Source organism: Lissotriton helveticus, chromosome 3_1, assembly GCF_964261635.1.
Source record: "Lissotriton helveticus chromosome 3_1, aLisHel1.1, whole genome shotgun sequence".
NCBI classification, from domain to species: domain Eukaryota; kingdom Metazoa; phylum Chordata; class Amphibia; order Caudata; family Salamandridae; genus Lissotriton; species Lissotriton helveticus.
This window is the reverse complement of record NC_136061.1, coordinates 1,568,667,237-1,568,689,465: the sequence shown is the minus strand read 5'-3', so window position 1 is coordinate 1,568,689,465 and position 22,229 is coordinate 1,568,667,237. Positions and strand designations below refer to the sequence as shown.

At 41.2% G+C, this 22,229-nt stretch overlaps 1 protein-coding gene across 1 annotated transcript in view; it reads right to left on the bottom strand.

Annotated features, from left to right (window-relative positions):
- LOC144825053 (nicotinamide N-methyltransferase-like) overlaps window positions 1-21,836 on the bottom strand; it is a 41,903-nt gene extending 20,067 nt beyond the window's left edge. Inside the window, exons 1-2 of the mRNA XM_078683963.1 lie at window positions 21,610-21,836; window positions 15,320-15,506 (exon numbers count right to left, since the gene is read on the bottom strand). Coding sequence (XP_078540089.1) covers window positions 15,320-15,506; window positions 21,610-21,757 — 335 coding nt within the window. The 5' untranslated portion in view covers window positions 21,758-21,836. The remainder of the gene's footprint in view (window positions 1-15,319; window positions 15,507-21,609) is intronic.
- Between the last annotated feature and the right edge of the window lie 393 nt (window positions 21,837-22,229).

Here is a 22,229-nt window from a genome sequence, read left to right as displayed (position 1 = left end):
CAAATTAGCAGCCACGTGCTTCACCATCCTGGTCCAACGCCAACAATGTCCAACACCAGTTACCAAAGCAAAAAACTTAGGGGTGATTTTTGATAATAGACTGACTTTTGACAGCCAAATCAATAATCTCTCAGCTAGTTTTTGGGGCATTTTTAAAATGATTTGGAAGATTCGCTCCTTTATTCCCCCGGATGCTCTAAAAACACTAGTAAGTACCCTTGAGATATCTAGATTGGATTATTGCAATGCCCTTTACGTGGGGATTCAGACCCAATATCTACAGAAACTGCAATGCTTGCAGAACACAGCAGCCAGACTGATATTGGACATTCCCAAATACGAATCAGTCTCACACCAATTAGGAGCGCTTCACTGGCTGCCAGTAAGAAAAATAATAATTTTCAAATCACAATGTATTGCATTCACAGCGGTCCAGGGCACAGGCCCTTTGTATTGAAAACCAACTCTGAAATACTATGTGCCTTCTAGAAACTTGAGATCCGCTCAGTTAAAACTGCTTCAAATTCACCAGATACAGAAGTTTTTTGCAGGGAACTGTGAAAATCTGGTACCTCCTGCCACTGACGATCAAAAAAGCATGTCACTTAGTCTCTTTAGAAAATCATTAAAAACATGGCTTTTTTCAAACTGACCGATAAGACCTGCTAGTGAAAGCGTATCCATTTTTACATACGTCCGGCCAAGCCCTCAGCGCCAAGACGCCCTTGGGCAATCACTGCGCTTTATAAATCTAAAATCAAATCCTGAAATGGTTAAAAAAAATAATCTGGATGCTCCCCAGCCATACCCAAAAAAACGTAGTCCAGGCACTTGTGACCTCCAGACTGGATTACGGGAACAGCCTTTATCTGGGGGCAAATAAGGAAGTAATACGGAAGCTACAGATGGTTCAAAATTCAACCGCAAGATTGCTTTGCCAGATTCCTAAAACATCTTTCACCTCTAGAGCCCTGAGAGATCTGCATTGGCTTAGGGGTGAAAGCCGTACCAAGTTTAAATCCTTGGTATATATGTTCAAGATCAAGGCTGGCACTGCTCCTCAATATCTGCGAAATCTCGTTCATCCCTATCTACCCTCCCGTTTGTTACGCTCCACTACCCAAGAAAAATTCACGGTTCCCAGAGTCAAACTTACTAGAATGGGAGGTCCCTTGTTTGATACGTGGGTCCTTCCCTATGGAACTCTCTCCCCTTTGAGCTTCACAGTGAAACAATATATGCAAACTTTCGTAAACTTTTAAAAAATTGCTTGTTTAACAAATATTCTTCACTTTTCTGTTCCTTTCTGTCCTTTCAGGCCGGCGATGGGAAACCCTTGTTGGGTAGCTGTGCACCTTATAAAACCAACCTAACATAACATAACATGGTAAAGTAGCATGTAGACACCTCCAAAAGTGGTTGATAATAAAAAATGTATTTGTTAGAATAGCAGTAAAAGACTGTAAACTCACAGTCAGAGTGCATTTTGTGTATGTAGTAGTAACATTAAGTGGTAAAACATCAGCATCGAACTCCTGAGCCGGGGAGTAGCAATTTCTGTATAATTTAATGCTAGCAAAGGAATTCCCTGTACTGTAGTGAGAAGAGACAGGTAACTACCCAGGAGTCCTTTTGGGCCACTGTGTAGGACTGGCCACAGTGATTTGATGAGATCTATGGAAACAAACAGTTTGTTTCTACAACTAGCAAGCAGTGGAAAATTCACAGTTCTGGTTCTTGAATGCCAAGGACTGGCACTGGTGCTCTGTATGATTGGCCAAACTCCTTGTCTTCAGTAATCTTCTCTCAAACTAGATCCCCAACTTAAGGAATCCAGCCGCCAGAAGTTGCTGGTTGTACCTTCACTTCGGTGATTACTTTGTTAGTTTTCCGCAGCTACCAACACCTACATATGGCGCATCGGTCAAAGTATAAAGATGCGGCGTGTCCACGTATATCATCTATCGCTTCCGCTTTCCACGATGCGCCATATGTAGGTGTTGGTAGCTGCGGAAAACTAACAAAGTAATCACCGGCTCTGACACATCCATTTTGCGCGATACTATCGAGACATCGTGCACAAGCCCTTTGTGCTTGAGCGAACGATTAAGTCGTCTGAGCTGGATGCCTTTAGCCTGAATTGAAACCATCACGAAAAAATATTTCATTTTTTAGAAATCGTCGAGGACAATTATATTTTAAACTTGAAGATATCGGTCTTCCGCTTTCCCACATTAATAAGAACCGACTTGAAAATAATGATGTTCAAGAGACCATTTTTGGAAGTTTGAATTTTGTTCATCTTACCCTATACCAGCCTAATAACATGTTCATCATACAAAAAATCTTTTTAATATAAGAAATATGATGGTTAGAGTCCTGATGAAGGCATAGTGTGTATGTCGAAACGCGTCGACAGGAAACCATCAATTCTTCTAATAACAATTTTTTATTGTGACAACATATGTATTAATACAATGTTACTTTATCAATTTGGATCAATGTATTGATTTTTATTATATGTCTCTATCATATTAAACATGTATTTTTTCATATTGAATTAGTTGTGTGTTTGCCTTAATCTAGTGTGCCACTTTTTTTTATATTGTATGCCTGGGATTGTTATCTCACATATATTGTTTGCCCTGTCCCAGGATATTTATCCATAACAGGGGGTCCTTGCTTTTTTCATAAACTGAGTGAAGCATTGACAGCAACCATGATGTCACCATTCACACTCGTATGTGAATGAGTAATTGCAGCTACTACAGAAAAATGAACTTCTGCTATTGCGGCTTCATTACCCAGTGAATTCACCGCCATGTGTATTCCAATATGCTGGTGACTCAAAGTATGAATTATATGAGCTTGTGGCAAGCATTCTTTAAGATGTGCAACCTTTCTGCAAAGCAATTTATGCTTGATAGTGTTTCCTTTGGAGTGCTTGAATCCATTCAAGTGCAAATAATGTAAATATTCATTAAAAGACTGGACCATGAATTAAGTAGGACTGTGTACATAACCCTCAAAATATGGGGAGTGAGTTCACACATCTTATCATAGTATGTTGGCCCAAATCATAGCTAGCTCACAGTGCCCCATCTGAACCCCTAACCTTACCAGGCTAGTGGTACCTGCAACCTCAGAACATGGCGACTCTAATTCCCCAGGGAAATGGTCAAAATGGATTATTAGAAATTGGGTTTCTGATGGGCAGAGGTATGCACTCTGTCCAAGCAGGAACCACAATCCTAATCAGGGTATGTAAGATGCACACTAAAATTTAACCTGTGCTCCCCTTCGGGTAAATTGGCATAGAGTAATTAGGCTGAATTTAAGAGGCAATGTGTAAATTATTCGTGCAGCACACAGTAACACAATTAAAACACCACAAAAAGACTCCTGTGTAGTAAGGATGAAAAAATAGATCATGATTTTATAAATAAAATAAGACCAAACCAACAAAAATCCAATAAGTTGAACTGGGGTTATGAATTTTAAAAGAATAATAGTGCTTCTAGTGCTTAGACCATTAGGAGCCTATGGGGGTTATATGAACATACTAGACCTGGACAAGGTCAACAGTTCAAGCCGACCACGATGGAGTGCGGGCCGGGGACAAGAGCTAGGCAGGCCCAGTGAACAGAGTACCTTGATTCTGGATAACAGCAAGATGCAGGGTGCAGATAAGCGATGCATCGATGTCAAGCCCTCGGTTGAGATGATGCATCAATTTTCTTCCCGCAGTGCTGGCGATGCATCAGGTCTGTTGAGTGAAGCAACGGTTCTAAGTGCGGTGGTCGAATGCAATGCACCAGGTTAATCCATACTGAAGAATCAATGCGTTGATCTTCCCCATGCAGTGGCAGCAGATGTAATGCAGCAGTACTGAGTTCAATGGCCCGAGTGTCAATCCTTGATTCAGCACAGCAATTCAACTGACAGAGTTCAGTTACAGGTCCAGAAGTGTCTGATTTGGTGAGGTCAGAGACCCAATACTTATACCCAGCTCTGCCTTTGAAGTGGGGGTGACTTCAAAGAAGGGCCTTTGAAGTGCAAAAAAGGTCCTTTCTTCCCAGCCCTGGCTCCAGACTATCAGTAGGAAGTAATCAGCCCTTTGTGTGGGGACACTGGACTGCTTAGTCAGGTGTAAGTGTCAGCCCTCCCCCCCATTGCTACCCAAGAAGAGCCATCAACATGCAGATGAGTACTCAGAGACACCTAGCCTTCCTGTGTGTGTGGCTTTTATGGTTTTTATTAACCAAAATAAAGATATTTGACTGACTGACTGACCGTGTGTGTGGATGTCTAGAAGGAATACACAAAGTGTAGCTGCCACCCACCACAGATGTGTATTGGAGACAGGCTGCAGACTCACAGAGCTGTAAGAGCAGAGAAATGCTAAAAGTGACATTTCTGAAATAGTAATTCTAAATCAAACTTTACCAGTTAAGAGGATTCATCATTACCAATCCAAAGTTATGCAACATGACACAGCTCCTCCTTTCTAATCAGGAATTACAGCTTAGAAGTTTGTTGAAGAATTCCAAATGGTAACCAACGAGGGAAGTAGGCCTCACAGTAGTGAAAAAAATGTAGGTGTTTTTCACCACTAGGACATGTAAAGCTTAAAAGTACAAGTCCTGCTTTTTACTTACTAAGCACCCTGTCCTATGGGCTACTTAGGGCCTACCTTAGGGGTAACGCAATGGAAGTTTAAGGCTTGGCAAAGGATTTTAAATTCCATGTCAAAGTGGCAGTAAGACTGCACACACAGGCTGTGCAGTGACAGGCCTGAGACAAGTTAGAAAGGCTACTTGTGTGGGTGGCATAATCAGAGCTGCAGGCCCACTGGTAGCATTTAATTTACATATCCTGGGCATATGCTATACCACTTGAAAAATGACTTACAAGTAAATGAAATATGCCAATTGTACACAGAGCAATGTTTCCATGTTTAGGGGAGAAATACATGCACTGGTCAGCAGCGGTAAAGTGCTCAGAGTCCTAAGGCCAATAAAAAAAATAAGCAAACAGAGTAGGTAATCAGGCAAAATGTTTGAGGGAAGACCACCCTAAGGCTGACAGGTCTAACACAGATCTACTCTTTATTTGTTTACTTTTGCATGCCCAAGGGAAACACAAGAAAGATATGCAAAGACATTTAACATTTTTTTTAATGTGTTTATGACTATACTTATACTCCTATATAATATTACCTACACTAGTGAGAGCTAACCGTGGGTGAAGTACTACGCTACGCTCGTGTAGTTTGCGAAGTTTGCGCAACTTCGCACTACGCGAGCTGCACGTAGCACAGTGCGAACACGCGTAGCACAGCGTAGCGTAGTGCAGCGGTCATTTTTTGCTTGTTCGCGGTCCTCAACGTCATGTTCGCGACCGCGAGCAAGCAAAATAACATCCCGGCAAGACTCTCAACGCGGGGACGTCAGGTTTCTCATTGCGAGTGGTCGTGCATGCTCGCGACCGCTCGTGATGAGAAACTACCAGTTCGCGTTGAGAAAGCTGCCGCTCGAGTAAAAATCTACTCGAGCGGCAGAAAACTACAGCTCGCACTGTGCAAGATGCAGTTTTCAATGATTGCACAGTGCCCGATGCTTGTTCGCACTGTGCAATCATTAAAAATGCATCTTGCACAGTGCGAACATGCTACTACGCAGCTCACGTAGTGCTACGTGAAGTTCGCATAGTGCGAAGTGCACTTCGCGTAGCTTCGCGTAGCGCTACTTCACGAACTACGCCCACCCTTAGTGAGAGCATAGTGTGAATACCCTCTGCCAGATCCTTTGGGATACCCTAACTCCCCATATCTGTGTATGATGTGTCAGGAAGCCGATCTGGTGTAGAGTAGGCTATCATCCTTTTCAAGATGAAGGATAGAGTCAGCAGAGCTGCATCTCTGTCGCATCTCTGTCACAGTGCACTGTGTTCCAGGATAATGTCAGAAAAAGTGTCCTTCTGATCCATTTGGCTCAGATGCAATTTATAGAATAGAAGCACTGTTCTAATGGCACTGTGTCAATGTTGCAGAGCTGATGTGATGGTTAGTCTTGAACCTTAGAGCTGTCTGCAATGGACACCAAATGCAAGGGCACGGATTACAATGTTCCTAGCCTTGGACAGAGTGTACATGTAACGTGTTAATAAAGCTTACTAAGAAATGTGCTTCATGCTGAATTATTTCTAAGTACATTATTGTGTAATGTGCATAACGGTGCAGAGACTAAATATCGAATCACAAATATCGACTTGCCTGAGTCTTGTAGCTCAAGAATATCGACAGTTTATTGTGGTGCAGAATATCAACTTTGGGTGAGTAATATCGATGTAAAAAATATCGAAGTGTTTAATACAGTTTGCAAAAATATAGATGTTGAAAATATAAATTTTGTATTAATGGTATGTATGTTAGTATATATTTTATATGTGTGTGGTGCATTATTTTTTATATTTTTATTATATGTGTACATTTTTTAGTAGTTATTATAAAGAATTTTATGTTTTTAGTTCCGTAGTAGGTTGTGGGTTTATAGGGTAAGAGGGTGGGAAGTAATTTAATTATATAAAATGTATTGAATTTTCTGAGTAGTTATTAATTTTTTTTATTTGAATTTTGTGTTTTTAGTACAGTAGCTGGTTGTGGGTTTATTGGGGAATAGGGTGGTTAGTAATTTAATTATATAAAATGTATAGAATAATTTTAATGTGTTAATAATTGTTGAATTGAGATGTTATAGTGGTAAATGTGTAAATTATTTTTGATCAATTATGTCATAATTAATTGTTCATTAATTTTAATTAATTGGCAATTAATTATATTAATTGTGTAAATATTTTCATGTCTGTATTGTGCTGTTTATAGGTGAAAATGGTGAAAATGGTGGGAAGTAATTAAGGGGCTCATTACTACATCGTAACGAGTGAAACCCCCGCTATATTACAATGGCGTGGGGTTCGCGGCAGACGGACCATTAGTCTCCCACTTTTCCGCCCGCCGGCAATCATTACAATTGTCGGCTGGGCAGAATGGGACACTAATATGGTGGCAGTGCATACCAGGCACCGCCATCCATATGTGCATGGGAGAATGCAAAGGCCTTTCCGAAAGGCTGGCGGGAATTTCTTTGGGTGCCCGTTGTGGGCCCCCGAGGGGTGGGGGGCTGCACTTGGAGGGTACCTATGGTACCCCCCACATTGCCATGCTCAAGGTGGCAGTCACCTCCCGGTGCCTTCCACTTTGTGCATGGCAATGCATGACGTGCCTCTTTGGCATTGCGGTGTGTGCTGCTTACAGCAGCACCCGCCGCAATGTCAGAGATAGGGACTGCGACTGCAACGGTGGCGGTCGCATCCTAATTTGCGATACGGGATTGCTGCACTGTTGGCAGCCGGTCCCAACACTGCTAGGGAGGCAGGCAGACTAAAGTCCGCCCGCCATCCTAATGGGGCCCTTAGTTTTTAGTTGATGATTTAATAGTTAGTTGCTGATTTTTTAAAATTAATTAATTGCCAATTAATTATGTTAATTGTGCAACAATTATAGGTGTGTTCTGGTGTTTATAGGTTAAAATGGTGGGAAGTAATTTAATAATAAATATTAGCTACATAATTACAAATTATGAATTAGTAATTAATTATGGTATTTGTGTTCTTCATTTTAGGTGTGTGTTGTGAATATTATAGTGTTAAAGATGCATATTAAATCAATGTTTATTAATTATTTTTATTATGAATAATTTGCCAAATGATTAATAATTATGTTAAGTATGGAAATACATTATAATGAAAATGTAGGCGTTTATTTTTATTGGTGTGGTGTTATAGGCTAGGAAAATAAATAAATATAATATTGTTTAAAAAAATGTTTGTTAATATTTGCTTATTTTAAATAAATACTGTTTATACATTTATTTATTTTAGATAATAGTTCTACCTTCTTAATATCTGTATATATTATTGTTATTGTTAAGTTTTTATATATTTAATCTTCTATATTTCAAATATTGTTAGTTTATTTTTATTTCTATTTTAAAAAAATCAAATATTTAAATGTGAATATTAATTGTTGTTTCTCTGCTATTCAACTATTTCCTTACGGTTACACTCTCTGGAGTGTGAATAGTAATTTTGAGCCCTCCACTATCCACTATCCTGCAATTTCCTACTGTTGCATCCACTGGAGTGGGAATTGTAATTTTTACCCCTCCGCTATCCAGCACTTTCCCTACTGTTGCACTCACTGGAGTGGGAATAGTAAATGTACCCCTCTGCTATCCAGCACTTTCCCTGCTGTTGCACTCAATACTATTTTTATTGTTAATGTTTAATATATTTAATCAGCTATTTATTAAATATTGTTTATTTATTTTTATATTGTTTACATTTTTTTGAATATTTAAATGTAATTATACATTTTTGTTTCTCTGCTATCCAACAATTTCCTTACTGTAACACTCACTGGAGTGGGAATAGTAATTTTGAACCCTCCACTATCCTGCACTTTCCCTACTGTTGCATTCACTAGAGTGGGAATAGTAATTTTTACCCCTCCGCTATCCAGCACTTTCCCTACTGTTGCACTCACAGGAGTTGGAATAATAATTTTTACCCCTCCGCTATCCAGCACTTTCCCTACTGTTGCACTCACTGGAGTGGGAATAGTAATTTTTACCCCTCCACTATCCAGCTCTTTCCCTACTGTTGTATTAACTGGAGTGAGAATAGTAATTTTTACTCATCCACTATCCTGCACTTTCCCTACTGTTGCACTCACTAGAGTGGGAATAGTAATTTTGACCCCTCCGCTATCCAGCACTTTCCCTACATTTGCATTAACTGGAGTGAGAATAGTAAGAGTTTACTCATCCTCTATCTGGCACTTTCCCTCTTGTGGCACTCACTGGAGTGGGAATAGTGAGTTTTAGTTTTTTACCCCTCCGCTATCCTGCACTTTCCCTACCGTTGTATTTATTTTATTACAAAATGTATGTTTACATTTTTTGTTGTTAAATGTTTGAATTAATTGTAAGATGGTTATTTTTTAATTTTTAATTATTGATATATGTAGACCTCTTGAGACTTGCTCCCCCAGACAATAGTGTGCTTTGCACACGTGCGGATTTGAACTGTGATATGCTCAAATGCCCCACCTGTGATTTTCTGCCCCAACCACTCCCCCCCCCCGCTCTGTTAGCAACGTCTCGGTTGCTAACATCCGGGCGGGACTGATCAACGCTAGATCTGCGGTTAGGCATGCCGCTGAGATCTTTGAACTTCTGGTGGACGGCCAGCTGGAGGTGCTGTTCCTCACGGAGACATGGATGACCAGCACCTCCGCACCTAGCGTAGAACTCGCTGTCCCCAGGGGATTTAAGATCGTCAGAGTGGACCGAGCCTTGGGTAGAGGGGGTGGATTAGCAATTGTTTTTAAGGAAGAGTGGAGCTTTGCTTCTGAGCCTCCGATCGCGGATGTAGGGGGTGAAGTTCTCCACTTTTCTATTAAAACTTCTCCTCATTTTACCTTAGGAGGTTCTCTGATTTACAGACCCCCGGGTCCGGCCACCCACTTTTTGGACTCCCTAGAAGAATATTTGGTCCCGAGGGCCCTAGGTTTCCTAGGTTTCTATTGGTTGGGGACCTAAATATTCACATGGATGTTCCTGACTCCCCTGAAGCCCACAGGCTTGGTGAAATTCTGGAGCTTGCTCAGCTCAAGCAATGGGTGACTGCCCCGACGCATACGGGTGACCATCTGCTTGATCTGGTATGCTCCAATTTCCCCATCCAGTCCGTGGCTATTGAAAAAACGACCTGGTCTGACCATGATTTGATCAGATTTAAGTGGGAGATTGCGGAGCGCTGTCCACCGTCATCTATATGTCAATCCCAAAAGATCAATCTGCCAGCGTTTAGACAGGCTTTGGCTAAAACTCGCCCAAATTCTAAGCTGCCTCTGGCCGATGCGGTGTGCGAATTTAATGAGTGGGTACAGCAGGCGGTTACCGCCTCCACTAAGCAGACCACGATGACCAGATCCAGACGTTTTCCCTCCCAACCTTGGTTTTCCCCTGAATTGAGGGAATTAAAACTGGGGTGTAAAAAGCATGAACGTGAGTGGAGACGCAGTTACAGCCCTGAGGCTAAATCCACGCTACGGCTTGCCCAAAAAAATTACTACGCAGCTATCAAGATTGCTAAGGGGAACTACTATGCTGGGCGAATTGCCATGGCAGACAATAACAGCAGAGAGATCTTTGCCATTGTTAAAAGCTTTGTGGCACCCGTCGCTGAGGCAGTCTCCCACCCATCCTCGATGCAATGGTGCGAGGAGCTGTCTTCCTTTTTTGTTACTAAAATAACAAGGATCCAACAAGACCTCTTAGCAGCTCTCCCCGCCGATTGTCTAATAGCTGATTTGTGTCCCTCCCTATGCCCTAGTCCTGAACAGCAGCTCACGAACTTTGAGCATATTTGGGAGGATGTTACTCTTCCTTTACTCCAGTCCCTGAAATCTGGCTCTCCAGCCGATCCATGCCCGGCCCGGGTGCTTTCGGATGTGGCAGAAATAGTCTGCACTGAAATTACGCAGATAGTGAACCTCTCTCTGGCTACGGGCGAGGTTCCGCCTGTCTGGAAGCAGGCTAAGCTTCTGCCACTTCTGAAGAAACCCGGACTGGACTGGGCGGCCCCTGGGAATTATCGACCCATTTCCCTTTTGCCGGCACTGACGAAAATTTGTGAAAAGGTGGCATTTCGACAATTAGAGAGCTTTGTCGAAACTTCCAATGCCCTCCATCCTGCCCAATCGGGCTTTAGGGCTACTTACAGCACCGAGACGGCCCTGCTGGAGATGAGCGAGGCCATCCGGGACTGTCTAGACGGAGGTGGCAGAGCGGTCCTAATTTTATTGGACCTCTCTGCCGCATTCGATACCGTCCCGCATGAGCTCCTCCTTGGCCGGCTGGCTGACATAGGCATTGGGGGGACTGTGTTAGACTGGCTGTCCTCCTTCCTTTCTGACAGGACTCAGCAGGTCTGGCTGCCTCCCCATGCCTCTGAGCCTAAACCGCTGCTTACAGGTGTCCCGCAGGGATCAACTCTCAGCCCCCTACTGTTCAACGTTTACATCACCCCCCAGGTCTATCTAGCGGAACAGTTCGGGGCTAAGATCATAGGGTATGCAGATCATACCCAACTGCTGTTCACCTGGCCAGATGATAACCTTGATACATCTACGGTCCATTTGTGTTTGTCCTCTGTATTTCGCTGGCTGGCCAAGGCACAGTTGAAGTGCAATGAGGACAAATCGGAAGTGCTTTTTTATGGTTCCTTTCCCCCCTCGTTCAAGAGCTCCTTATGGCCTCCCGACATTCCCAGCCCGAAGGAGATGGGGAGACCTGCAAAAAATGTGGGCATCTGGTTCGCAGAGGATTTAAAATTTGAACATCACATTAAAAAACTTACTGGCACCTGCTTTTCTACTTTAAAAATGCTTCGCAAATTTTTTCCCCTGCTCCCAAAAGAGGCCAGGGAGTCTGTTGCTCGAGCGCTCATACTGGCCAGGCTAGACTATGCAAACGCATTGTTCAGTGGTATCCCTGCTTACCTGGTAAAACGCCTGCAAATTATCCAGAACGCGGCTGTCCGTCTACTATTTAACATCCCTAGATGGAAGAGCGTTCGCGCTGAGATGCGCACACTCCACTGGCTCCCTGTTGCACAGCGCATCTTGTTTAAATCTCTGGTTCTGGCGTTTGGTGCTACCCATAATCTCGGCCCCCAGTATCTGAGAAAAAGATTTATTAGCTATGCCCCTGCACGCACCCTGAGATCCTCTACTCTGTTTAAACTGACCCTCCCCCGCTTTAAACGTGCCAGACTTGGTGGCCAGTCGATCTCGGTGGTGGTGGCTCGCGCCTGGAACGCTCTTCCTTTTCATCTGCGCTCCACACCTACAGTTGCTGCTTTTAAAAAACACTTGAAAACACATCTGTTCAATAGTGTAAACTAAGATTCTTTCCCATGCTCTGCTATCTGCTTTTATTTTCCCCGCGCCAGGATACTCTCCAGTAACGGAGCGTGTTATAAAATGGTTTATACTTATACTTATACTTATATATTTAATTTTATATATTAAAAAAGTTTAAAAATGTAATAAAGATAATAGTTAATACATTAAATAATGCATTAATAATACATTAGTAAATATATGTATATGTACACATTTTTATGTTTGTGTGTTTATATTTTTTTAATTAAGTTTATATGTTATATTTAGTTAACATGTATATTAAATGTAATTTATTTTGTTAAAAATATTAATAATATTTAATACATTTATTTTATATCATATATATTTTCTACTCTATATTTTGTACATCCATATTTTTTACTTCGATATTTTTTATTCGATTTACCTGTTTAAATATAGGGAGTCAAAATGTTGTATTCTATAGCTTCACTTGGATATTTAGAACATCGATGTTTGTTACATTGATATTCTATCAGTGAACCGTAACCTCACAACAGGTGGGAATGAGCCTGTCAGACTATGACGGAAACAATTCCACTAACCTTAAGTTTCTGGCCCAGGAGGAGCGATGGCTGCGAGCAGGTGAATATTGATACAGTTGCTCAAAGAAAAGTATAACGTGATAGAGGGTAATGGGATGAGAAAGAAAAAAGACATCTTCCGTACTGGGGGTTCTACGGGAGGAATAAGGAATCTAGATTGTTTATTCACACGTTTTTAAACTTGTTGTGTGTGTTACTTGCATAATTCTCTCTAGCTTAATTACTTGCAATTACCGCAAAGTTACATGTAATTATGCATAATTGTGTGAGAAGTGTAATCCAGCATTTAGCATTATTTTCCTAGTGCAAAATGCATCCTTGTGTCCAAAATGGGCCTGAGGATGCCTTTTGTGCGAAGAAAATTGCACTCAATGCTACACTACACGTACAGCAGTAGCCAGCAGCCACTCCCTCTCTTATAGTTTGTAGTGCCTCTACTCCTGCTGTAGGATTTGTGCCCCAAATTACACTTAATTAATCAAGCTGGAGTACTAGTGTGATATTGCATCAGAAGAGTATTGCGTAATTACTGGAATTACTCCAATTACTCTGGCATATCTAATAATTCTCCGAAGACTAAACATAACATCAAACAAGGTCAAAAATATACCTTTTTGTAGGATCCTGTTGCCTTGCAAGTGGGATTGTTTTTGGCAGTTGTTTTGGACAACCTTTGGCTTAGGCTCCAGCTCAATAGCTGACACTCAGAGTGAACTTCGCACAGTTCATATTCTCTTTAAGTTCCTAAGCACTGAGCTGGTCTTTCTCCTCGAGTCACAATGCTTTTTTTGCTGTGTGTCTTCAAATGAAATAACTTTGTGTCAATCACCCAAATTTGTTCTCATCTGCTGGGCTTTTTCTCATTTTGTCTTCTAGGTTACCGAACATTGTGATGGATGCGTTGGGAAGAGAGTCTTCTGTACTGAGGAGTGATGAAGCCACAGATGAAGAACCGGACATGGATTCTTTGGATACTCAGAAGTAAGCATAGAAGATCTGGCTGGCAGCTGCTGAAGGATTGGAGGCTGTTGCCAAGCAAGATGCAGTCCACAGGGCATGGCCTTTATAGAGTTCGTTCCAAAAAGGCTGCTTCCTGCGTGATTTGGTTTTCTCTTTGTCTTTGGGCTCTCTTTATGTGGAGAATGAAGCTCCTCGTATAACAGATGTGGCACACAAAGCACTTTCCTCCAACAGATGTGGTGCACCAAAAGTCTACACCACATCTATGCTTCTAAGTGAAAATAGTGTTCCTTTATATGCGCAGTTTTTCCAGGCATGCTTCTATGTAGTCCAATCTCCAGGAACATGATGGGGTTTAGCGCTATGTACACGAGCTATAGTGTAGGTTGTGACAGAGCTCTGGGGATTCACTAACCAATGGAGTAAAGGTTCCCAAGGCTAACCCTGTGTGACATTTAACTTACAGTACCAAATACCTGGGACTTATACCTAAGTCAAATTTACCAATCAGGTGTATGCCAATTTCATTATGTTTAAAGGGGATGCAGAGCACTTTGCCACGAGTTAGCAGGGGTAAAGTGCACAGAGCTGTATGCCCAATAAAAACTATCAATGCAAAAATCAGGGGGAAATTCACACAAAAGATGGTCTTTCCAACACTTAACAATGTGAAAGAGAAAAGGGGAGCAAAAAAACAGGAGAGGCTGGCTTGAAAACACACAGGAAATGGGATATGTACAGGAAGATTCAAACACCTACCCAATGGGAAAACATTAAATCACAAGATTCATATTAAAAATATACTCACTTAAACTTTCTGCTGCATTCCCCTATCCTGACTTCATTCAAATTGTTTCTTCCTCCATTCTCTTGATGATGTTTTTTACGTTTTATTTGACTGATCGTGAAACAACTCCTGCGAATTCAGGCTTAGTAATGTTGATTTTTACATCTTGCAGGAGATTTGCAGTGAGGTTTTAAATGACTGACTGGTTATATTAGAGCAGTAAATCAGCTGAATCTAAAACTGGAGGTATGGGTCTCCTATAAATGTGTCAGCAATCATGTAACCAGGCCTAACCAGTTCGAATTTAGGAAAAAGTCTTGAGGTTCGCTACCTCCAAGGCACTCTATTTGGGTCAATTAAGCAAACTAATGGGTTAAATAAGTATACAACAGAGAAATGCAGCCTTATGTGCAGACTGTTCACACTTAAGGGGTTAAGATTATTTTTATAAAATTTTCCCAAAAACGTATGCTCTATTGGTTTACCATTATTGTTCGTGTATTTGGATGTGTGAAGTTTTCATTATGTAAACATATTCCCATGTATTTCCAAATTATTGGTTTAACCATAGTTCATGGAGCTTTCCATTTTACTAATCTCATGTGCTGTTGCAATATTTGCTTCTGTGAGCAATAGTTGGTGCTTTGTGATCTCAAACATTTTGCATGTGAGTACACAACTTCCTTATGCTTTAGTAGTGAGTAACGCAACATAATTAACACTTTCCTTAAAAATTGCTTCTGAAAGTCCTGATTTTCATGTGAAAGCCCACCTTGGGAAATAAGCTGTGTAATCTTTGTTTTTTGTATTTTCTCCATAAATACCGGAAGTTGATGAGAGAAAGTATAAATAGTAAACAGCAGTAATACTTCCCAGGATTGCTACATTGGACTCATAGCAGCCCACCGTATTCTGCAACTAAGTTAAGTAAACCCAGAAGAAAGCCAGAAACAAACACTGTTCACACAGTAATCATACCTGTACTTTTCAAGTTCACATGGAATGAAAGATCCAGGCTCCTGTTTATACCATTGATCAAAAATCTTTAGATTACTGTCCACAAAATCAATTATGATGAATGTGTTGAAGGATTCACAGGCTGGTAAAAGTGAAGAAGGTACGAATGATCCACCATACTTGATCATGATATCCCCTTTCACGTTACCTGATTAAAAGTAAAACACAACAGATTGAATATGTTGCATTTTTGTCTTTAATATTTATTTTATAACAGTGCTTTTAAAGTGACCACGGACAGAAAAAAATATCCCTGAATGCATACATAGTAGGCACCATTGTCAATGCTTCAATCACATAAAATGGAACAAAACAAAATTCATTTTAAACTTTGGCTTTTATTCAAGGATTTTGGAAATACTCATATATGCCAATATATCTGATTCATATGGTATACTCCTGACTTTTAAACAAAAATGGCTTTATTTCAGCTATCTCCTGCATAAAACTGCTTTTGTCTCAATATAGGCTAATGGAGAAAATACAATCCATGATATGTTTTCAAAATCTCCCACTTTCTCGTTGGAAAATGTTCTCATCTCGACTGCCATCTTTATAAGTATTTAAGCTCAGCAGAACATCAATGTGCATATTTTTATACAATCATATCAAGGTAACTTGTGACTTCATGTGTATAACACTGTCATAGAGTGTTGTAATCAATGCTACATCTGAGGGTTTATATGGGCTATGTTGGTATTCTACTGCTGTAATTTTGGTGCTGATGTTTGCTTTTAAGGGTAGCTGATGAGTAAGCATTAAAAGTTGTTATATATCATGCCAGTGTCTGTGCTGTAGTTATGTCTCAGACCAATGGACACATAGTATATATTCTCTGCTATTTAGCCAGAGGCCAGCTAAATATCTGAAGCTTCACTTTTTATCTGGCACAGGCTAAAAAGTAGAAATCATGTACTATTTGTTAAGTGTCCAGATTATTAGAGTGAAAGAGGTCCTTATTTAGGTAAACATGGAGAGAAAAGGGACTCAATGCACATGCATCATGTCCAAAGCATTTGAAAGTTAATACGTATATAAATGTACTTAAATACGTACAAAGGTATGTGTATGAATTAAGGTACATGTTTTACAGATGAAAGAACAATAAAATTTATTTTAAATAAAAACATTCACGCTAATATTAAAATAAGAAATGTATAACTCAAACGTCTGTTTCAAATGTTTTAGGATATTGCACACAAATACTTTGGAGTGCAGTACAAGAGTATTCAACTTTAGGCAAAGAATGATTATGTTTTTAAATCATGTTACATAAATGTTGTCTTCACTTATGTGAATACATTGGTTTTTTAATGGTCACAATCTTCCTTTTGATGTTTTTTGAGGGTTGGGGTAATTTTGGGATTCTTATGAAAGGTCTTGTGCAGGTTCTACGTTATTTTTTTAAGGCAGATTGTGCTTGCTTAATATTTCAGACCTGGCAGCACAGCAGCAATCGACAAGCAACAGCAAACAGGAAATGCAGAGAGAGGTGGTCTCTGTTCCACAGAGGGAGGGACAGTTAAAGCAAGCAACTGGTGCTTTGGGGCACATTGCTTTGGAGCACTAACAGGAGCTAAATTGAGTGAGACACAGTAATGGGGCTTCTATGGAGCAAGGAAAGTAAAGGGAAGAGACAGAAATGCAATGCATCTGGATAATTCACTAGAGTGTGGATGGGATGTATGACGTTACAACGCATACCTTTACAACGCATACCTTTACAACGAAATTTTTACAACGCAAATACTGTTACAACGCATGTATTTACAACGCATGTTTTTACATCGCAGGTACCTTTACAATGCATACCATTACAACGTAAGTATTGGTAAGTATATATTAATTTTTTAATTGTAAATTAATTGAAATTAATATAATTAAATGTAATGTAATTTAATTTAATTTAATTTCATTTAATTAATTTAATTTACATTTTACTTTATTTTTACCCTGTACCGCAAAAATTCAAAACTGACCCTGAACCCTAAAAATACCCTTTACCCAAAAACCCAAAACTGACCCTGAACCCTAAAAATAACCCTTTACCCAAAAACCCAAAACTGACCCTGAACCCTAAAAATACCCCTTTACCCAAAAACCCAAAACTGACCCTGAACCCTAAAAATAACCCTTTACCCAAAAACCCCAAACTGACCCTGAACCCTAAAAATACCCCTTTACCCAAAAACCCAAAACTGACCCTGAACCCTAAAAATACCCCTTTACCCAAAAACCCAAAACTGACCCTGAACCCTAAAAATAACCCTTTACCCAAAAACCCAAAACTGACCCTGAACCCTAAAAATACCCCTTTACCCAAAAACCCAAAACTGACCCTGAACCCTAAAAATACCCCTTTACCTAAAAACCCAAAACTGACCCTGAACCCTGAAAATACCCCTTTACCCAAAAACCAAAAACTGACCCTGAACCCTAAAATTAACCCTTTACCCCAAAACCCAAAACTGAGCCTGAACCCTAAAAATACCCCTTTACCCAAAAACCTAAAACTGACCCTGAACCCTAAAAATTAAAAAACCCAAACATATAACATTTTAAATATAATTATATACTTACCAATACTTACGTTGTAATGGTATGCGTTGTAAAGGTGCCTACGTTGTAAAAACATGCGTTGTAAATACATGCGTTGTAATAGTTTTTGCGTTGTAAAAGTTTCGTTGTAATGGTAGTGCGTTGTAAAAGTTGCGTTATAAAGGTTGTATACCGTGTGGATGCATTCAGCTACTAGTTTAGTAAACAATTTTCTTATGCAATTCACCCTGAGGAGTGGGTTTCAAACATAGATGCTTATTGGTCCCATGTCATGAGTGGCTCCTACAGCCACACTGACATTTTAGTCACTCGCCCAATGTATCTTGGAAATGGCAGTTTAATTTTTAACATGCTAAGCAGTGTTTTTAAGTGTGTAAGGTCCTGTCTCTACACTACCCTCATTTATGTTCTTAACAATGTTGTCTCAGCAAAAGAAATCTGGAAGCCAAAAAAAAATGAAACAGGCTTCTAACCTCTACCTGACTCATGTCATTGTGGAGGGAAGCTGGTGGTTAAAAGGCAGTGGACCTGTAGGAAGAATAAGGACCAGAAGGTGGACCACTAGGAGGTTAGGATGAGCAGAGCCATGAGGACAAAGAAGATCTAATTCACGGGGGGCAATGCTACCAAGATCAGAGGGGACCAAGAACAAGCAGTTGAGGTGAAAAAGGCGAAGGTAAAACAGGATTAGGGGTAGCAGGACCAGATTGAGCAGGTTCAAGAGGGCCAGGAGGATATGGATCAGACGAATCAGGACACAATGGGTGAGGACTTGGGGAACAGAATGAACAGGCGTTGAAGGAACAGAAGACCCTGGACCAGTATGACGTGGAGATTTAGGGGAGCCCAATTGCACCAAATAGGGCCAAAGGAACGAACATGATCAGGGGCAGGAAGCTGACCTAGGGGGACAGACCAAAGAGGACCAGTACCAGTTGAACAATGGAATGAAGGACCAGATACAGGAGTACAATTACCACAGAGATAAGATCATGAAGCACCAAGGGCTCAAAAACAAATGGACCGGGAAGACCACAATCGGAAAGGATCAGGGCTTGCAGGAACAGGAGACCTTAGATCAGCAGGACAAGGAGGAATATAAAGGACCTGGAAGTCAAGGCAAGTAAGAGCAGGGTCAGAAGGTCCCTGAAGGTCACACCTATTTAGCTGGACAGGAAGAAGCCATGGTGACTAGGACTACATAAACCTGGTTGACTCACAACAAGGGAACTAGGAGGACCAATGCCATAGAGATAATGAAGCCAAGACCCAGGAGTACAATAACAGAGTGGAAAAGGGTCAGATGGACAAAACCAAGGAGGAAAAGACAAACAAGGAGACTAGAAGGACTAGTAGAAGTGGGATGTGACAAGAGGACCAAGGGACTAGGAGGGCTAGGAAAACCAAAGCCAGTGGGACCAGCACCCAAAAACTCAATTCATGAGGACCAGACAAGGAAGTACCAGAACTATAGTTGCGATTATATGGACTGTTGACCAGGAGCAGAAGAATTAGGACCCAGAGTTAGAGTGAGGAAGAGGAAAAGGTCCAGGACTGGGAGCCTGTGAAACAGAAGACTCAGGATCCAAAGGACAAGTGACAGGAATAGATGAAAATTATGACCAGACATACCAGGATGTGCAGGGCCAGGAAGGTCTAAAGCTAGCATGAACTGGAGGTCCTGCATCAACAGAACTAGGGAAGACTAGTATAATCTTTCGTGGACCAAGACATGTTATTGCTGAAACATCAGAAAAATGTGCTGGAGGACTAGGGCCAGGAGGATCAGGACCAGATTGAAGAGGACTACGAAGATCAAGAGCAAGATGGCAAATGCCAATAGCACCAAAAGACAAGGATAAGCCAGCAACTAACTAGGAGGAACAGGGGTCCAGGACCAAGGGTACACAGAAGACCAGAGCAACAAGGACCATGTGTACTAAAAGGATGATGACCACTGCACTGGAACAGGAAAAAGGGGCCAAAGAAGATCAGGATCTAGGACTAGGACTCTGAGCTTGGGAGCAGATGCCCAGGCAACCACAGACAGGAGAACTAAAACTAAGAGGACCAGTTCAAGAAGAAACAATAGGACCACAACCAATGGACCTGGAAGATCAAATTACAGAGACCAGGACAATAAAGATCTAACATACCAAAGCACAGAAAATTAGGACGAGGCGAAAAAAGGAGATCAGACATAGAGGGCAGGATGACAGGAGCTGAGTTGATCCAGCTGGGTAGCTAAGAATAGTATGACCTTAGCAAGGAAGATAAGGGCTAAGTGGAAACCTTAGTGCAGAACCAGTATGACAAGGAGCAAGAGGGTCAAACGTGTGAGAAAAAGGAAGAGGAGCAGTAGAACTAGTCAGATGAGGAGAATATGAACAAGAGTAATTAGAACCAGGGACCAGATAGAGAAGGTGCACTAAAGGATTGAGAGAAGCAGGAACATGGCTAGGAGGACCAGGGGGTCAAGATGTAAAGTAACCAAAACATGAAATAGCAAGTGAAGCAGGAGGACCAGGAACAGGGATAGCACGTTTATGAGGACCAGGGATGGCATGCCATCCATAATCATGAGAATTGGACCAGAGCAGGACAAAACTGACCAGGCCCAGGCCAAGAGGACCTAGTAAGGTGGACCAAGATTAGTGGAAGCAGTACCAAGTGGACATTGAGGAAAAGGTTCAGGGTGAGGATGGTCATGATAAGCCTAACCAAGAGGACTGTGAATGCCAGACCTAGAACATGGAAGGACTAGAACCAGGAGTACCAGATTCAGAAAACCACCAGTACAAGGGTGAACAGAGCTAGTTGGACCAGAGCCAGGATAAAGGCCAAGATGTCCAAATCAACCTGGACAAGAAGTACTTGATATAGGACCATGTGGAAAACAAACACCATAATGCATAGAAGGATGAGGAGGAGAAGGTTAAAGACCAGGAGGGCATGTATATGATTCTAGGTCCCATGCATAAGAATATCACTTTTGTAAATTGTTCTTTTTCGTGCATCTTATACTGACAACCCCTAGAAACCTTTCCCTTTTTCAATTTATAGAACTGGTAAGTACTTGCTGAAAAATCTGTACATGCAAATTTAATAAAAAGCCGTAGCTTTTGAGTTACAGCAGATGTTGTCTGATGCTGGCACAGTAGTTTGAAAGTGGGACATATGGCGAGGGACTGGAACTTGGTAGAGAGGTTGGAAGGTCAATGGGTGACAAGGAGTGCTGTCTGTTAAGGATGCTGAAAGGGTTCGAGAAACTCAGGACTGAAGTCAGCAAAAATTGTTAATGGCTAGCTAAGGAGGTAAAAATGCTATGGCAATCAGCAAAGGGGAGCTCACTGTCATAAGAAGGGAGGCTCACATGAGCCGAAGACAGGTTTAGTGAGACTGCAAACAGATAAAATGAGATGGCCCACAAAAGGACTCTTCGGTAACAAAGTGTTGCCTGCTGTGGTAGTTCTAGGAACCAAGGCCAGAGGTGAGAGACCATAAGCGTGGTCTGCAGAACACTGAGGTGTAAAACTAGAAGCACTTGTGGCTTTAATATCTGATAGTTATTGACGTTATCCATTAATATATTTTTCAATACAGATCATTTTATTTCAAACAGTGTAGGCACTTGCTGTGCACATCATATCATTGATCACAAGCAGTAAAAATGTGAAAAACACTGAACTTACCCGAACTGAAGAAGCTGGCTAAGCGCTCACCTCGCTCGGTGACTATATCCTGCTTTAACCCCGCTTCCGGGACGAAATATTGTGAAAGAACGGTTTTTGCATCAAAATGTCTGTCATATAGCTCCTTCACAGTCAGCCCTGATGCCATCTTTACAGATGTAAATGGTGTGTTGTAATTATGTGACTATCTCAGAAACACTTCCTCCAAAGTGAAGATGCCAAAGCTAAGATGCTCCGGTGGGATGTTCTAGGGGTTTATATGTCATGTGCACCTTCCTTGTCTTATTGTCTCTGGCGTCTGCTGGCATTGCTCATCTGTGATTTTCATGCATATTCATTGTGTATTTTTAGCTGCACTGTTTACTGGCATCGGTGCTGTCTCCTCATCTGGTGTTTGATTTTAGTTTATCGCTTCGGGGAAGTCTATTCGACAAAATGTTAGGTGCCCTGAGATGTGCAGAATATGGGAGAGCTAAAAAACGCGCCTTCTGCATACGGTTCTAGGACAGACCTTTCATTTTCGCAAATGATAACGAGTCAAAAAACACATTTGGAGCCTACGTTTTGCAATAGGATGTTTTTAGGATGATTTATTAGTAATGGTGTTTTGCAGAGCACTG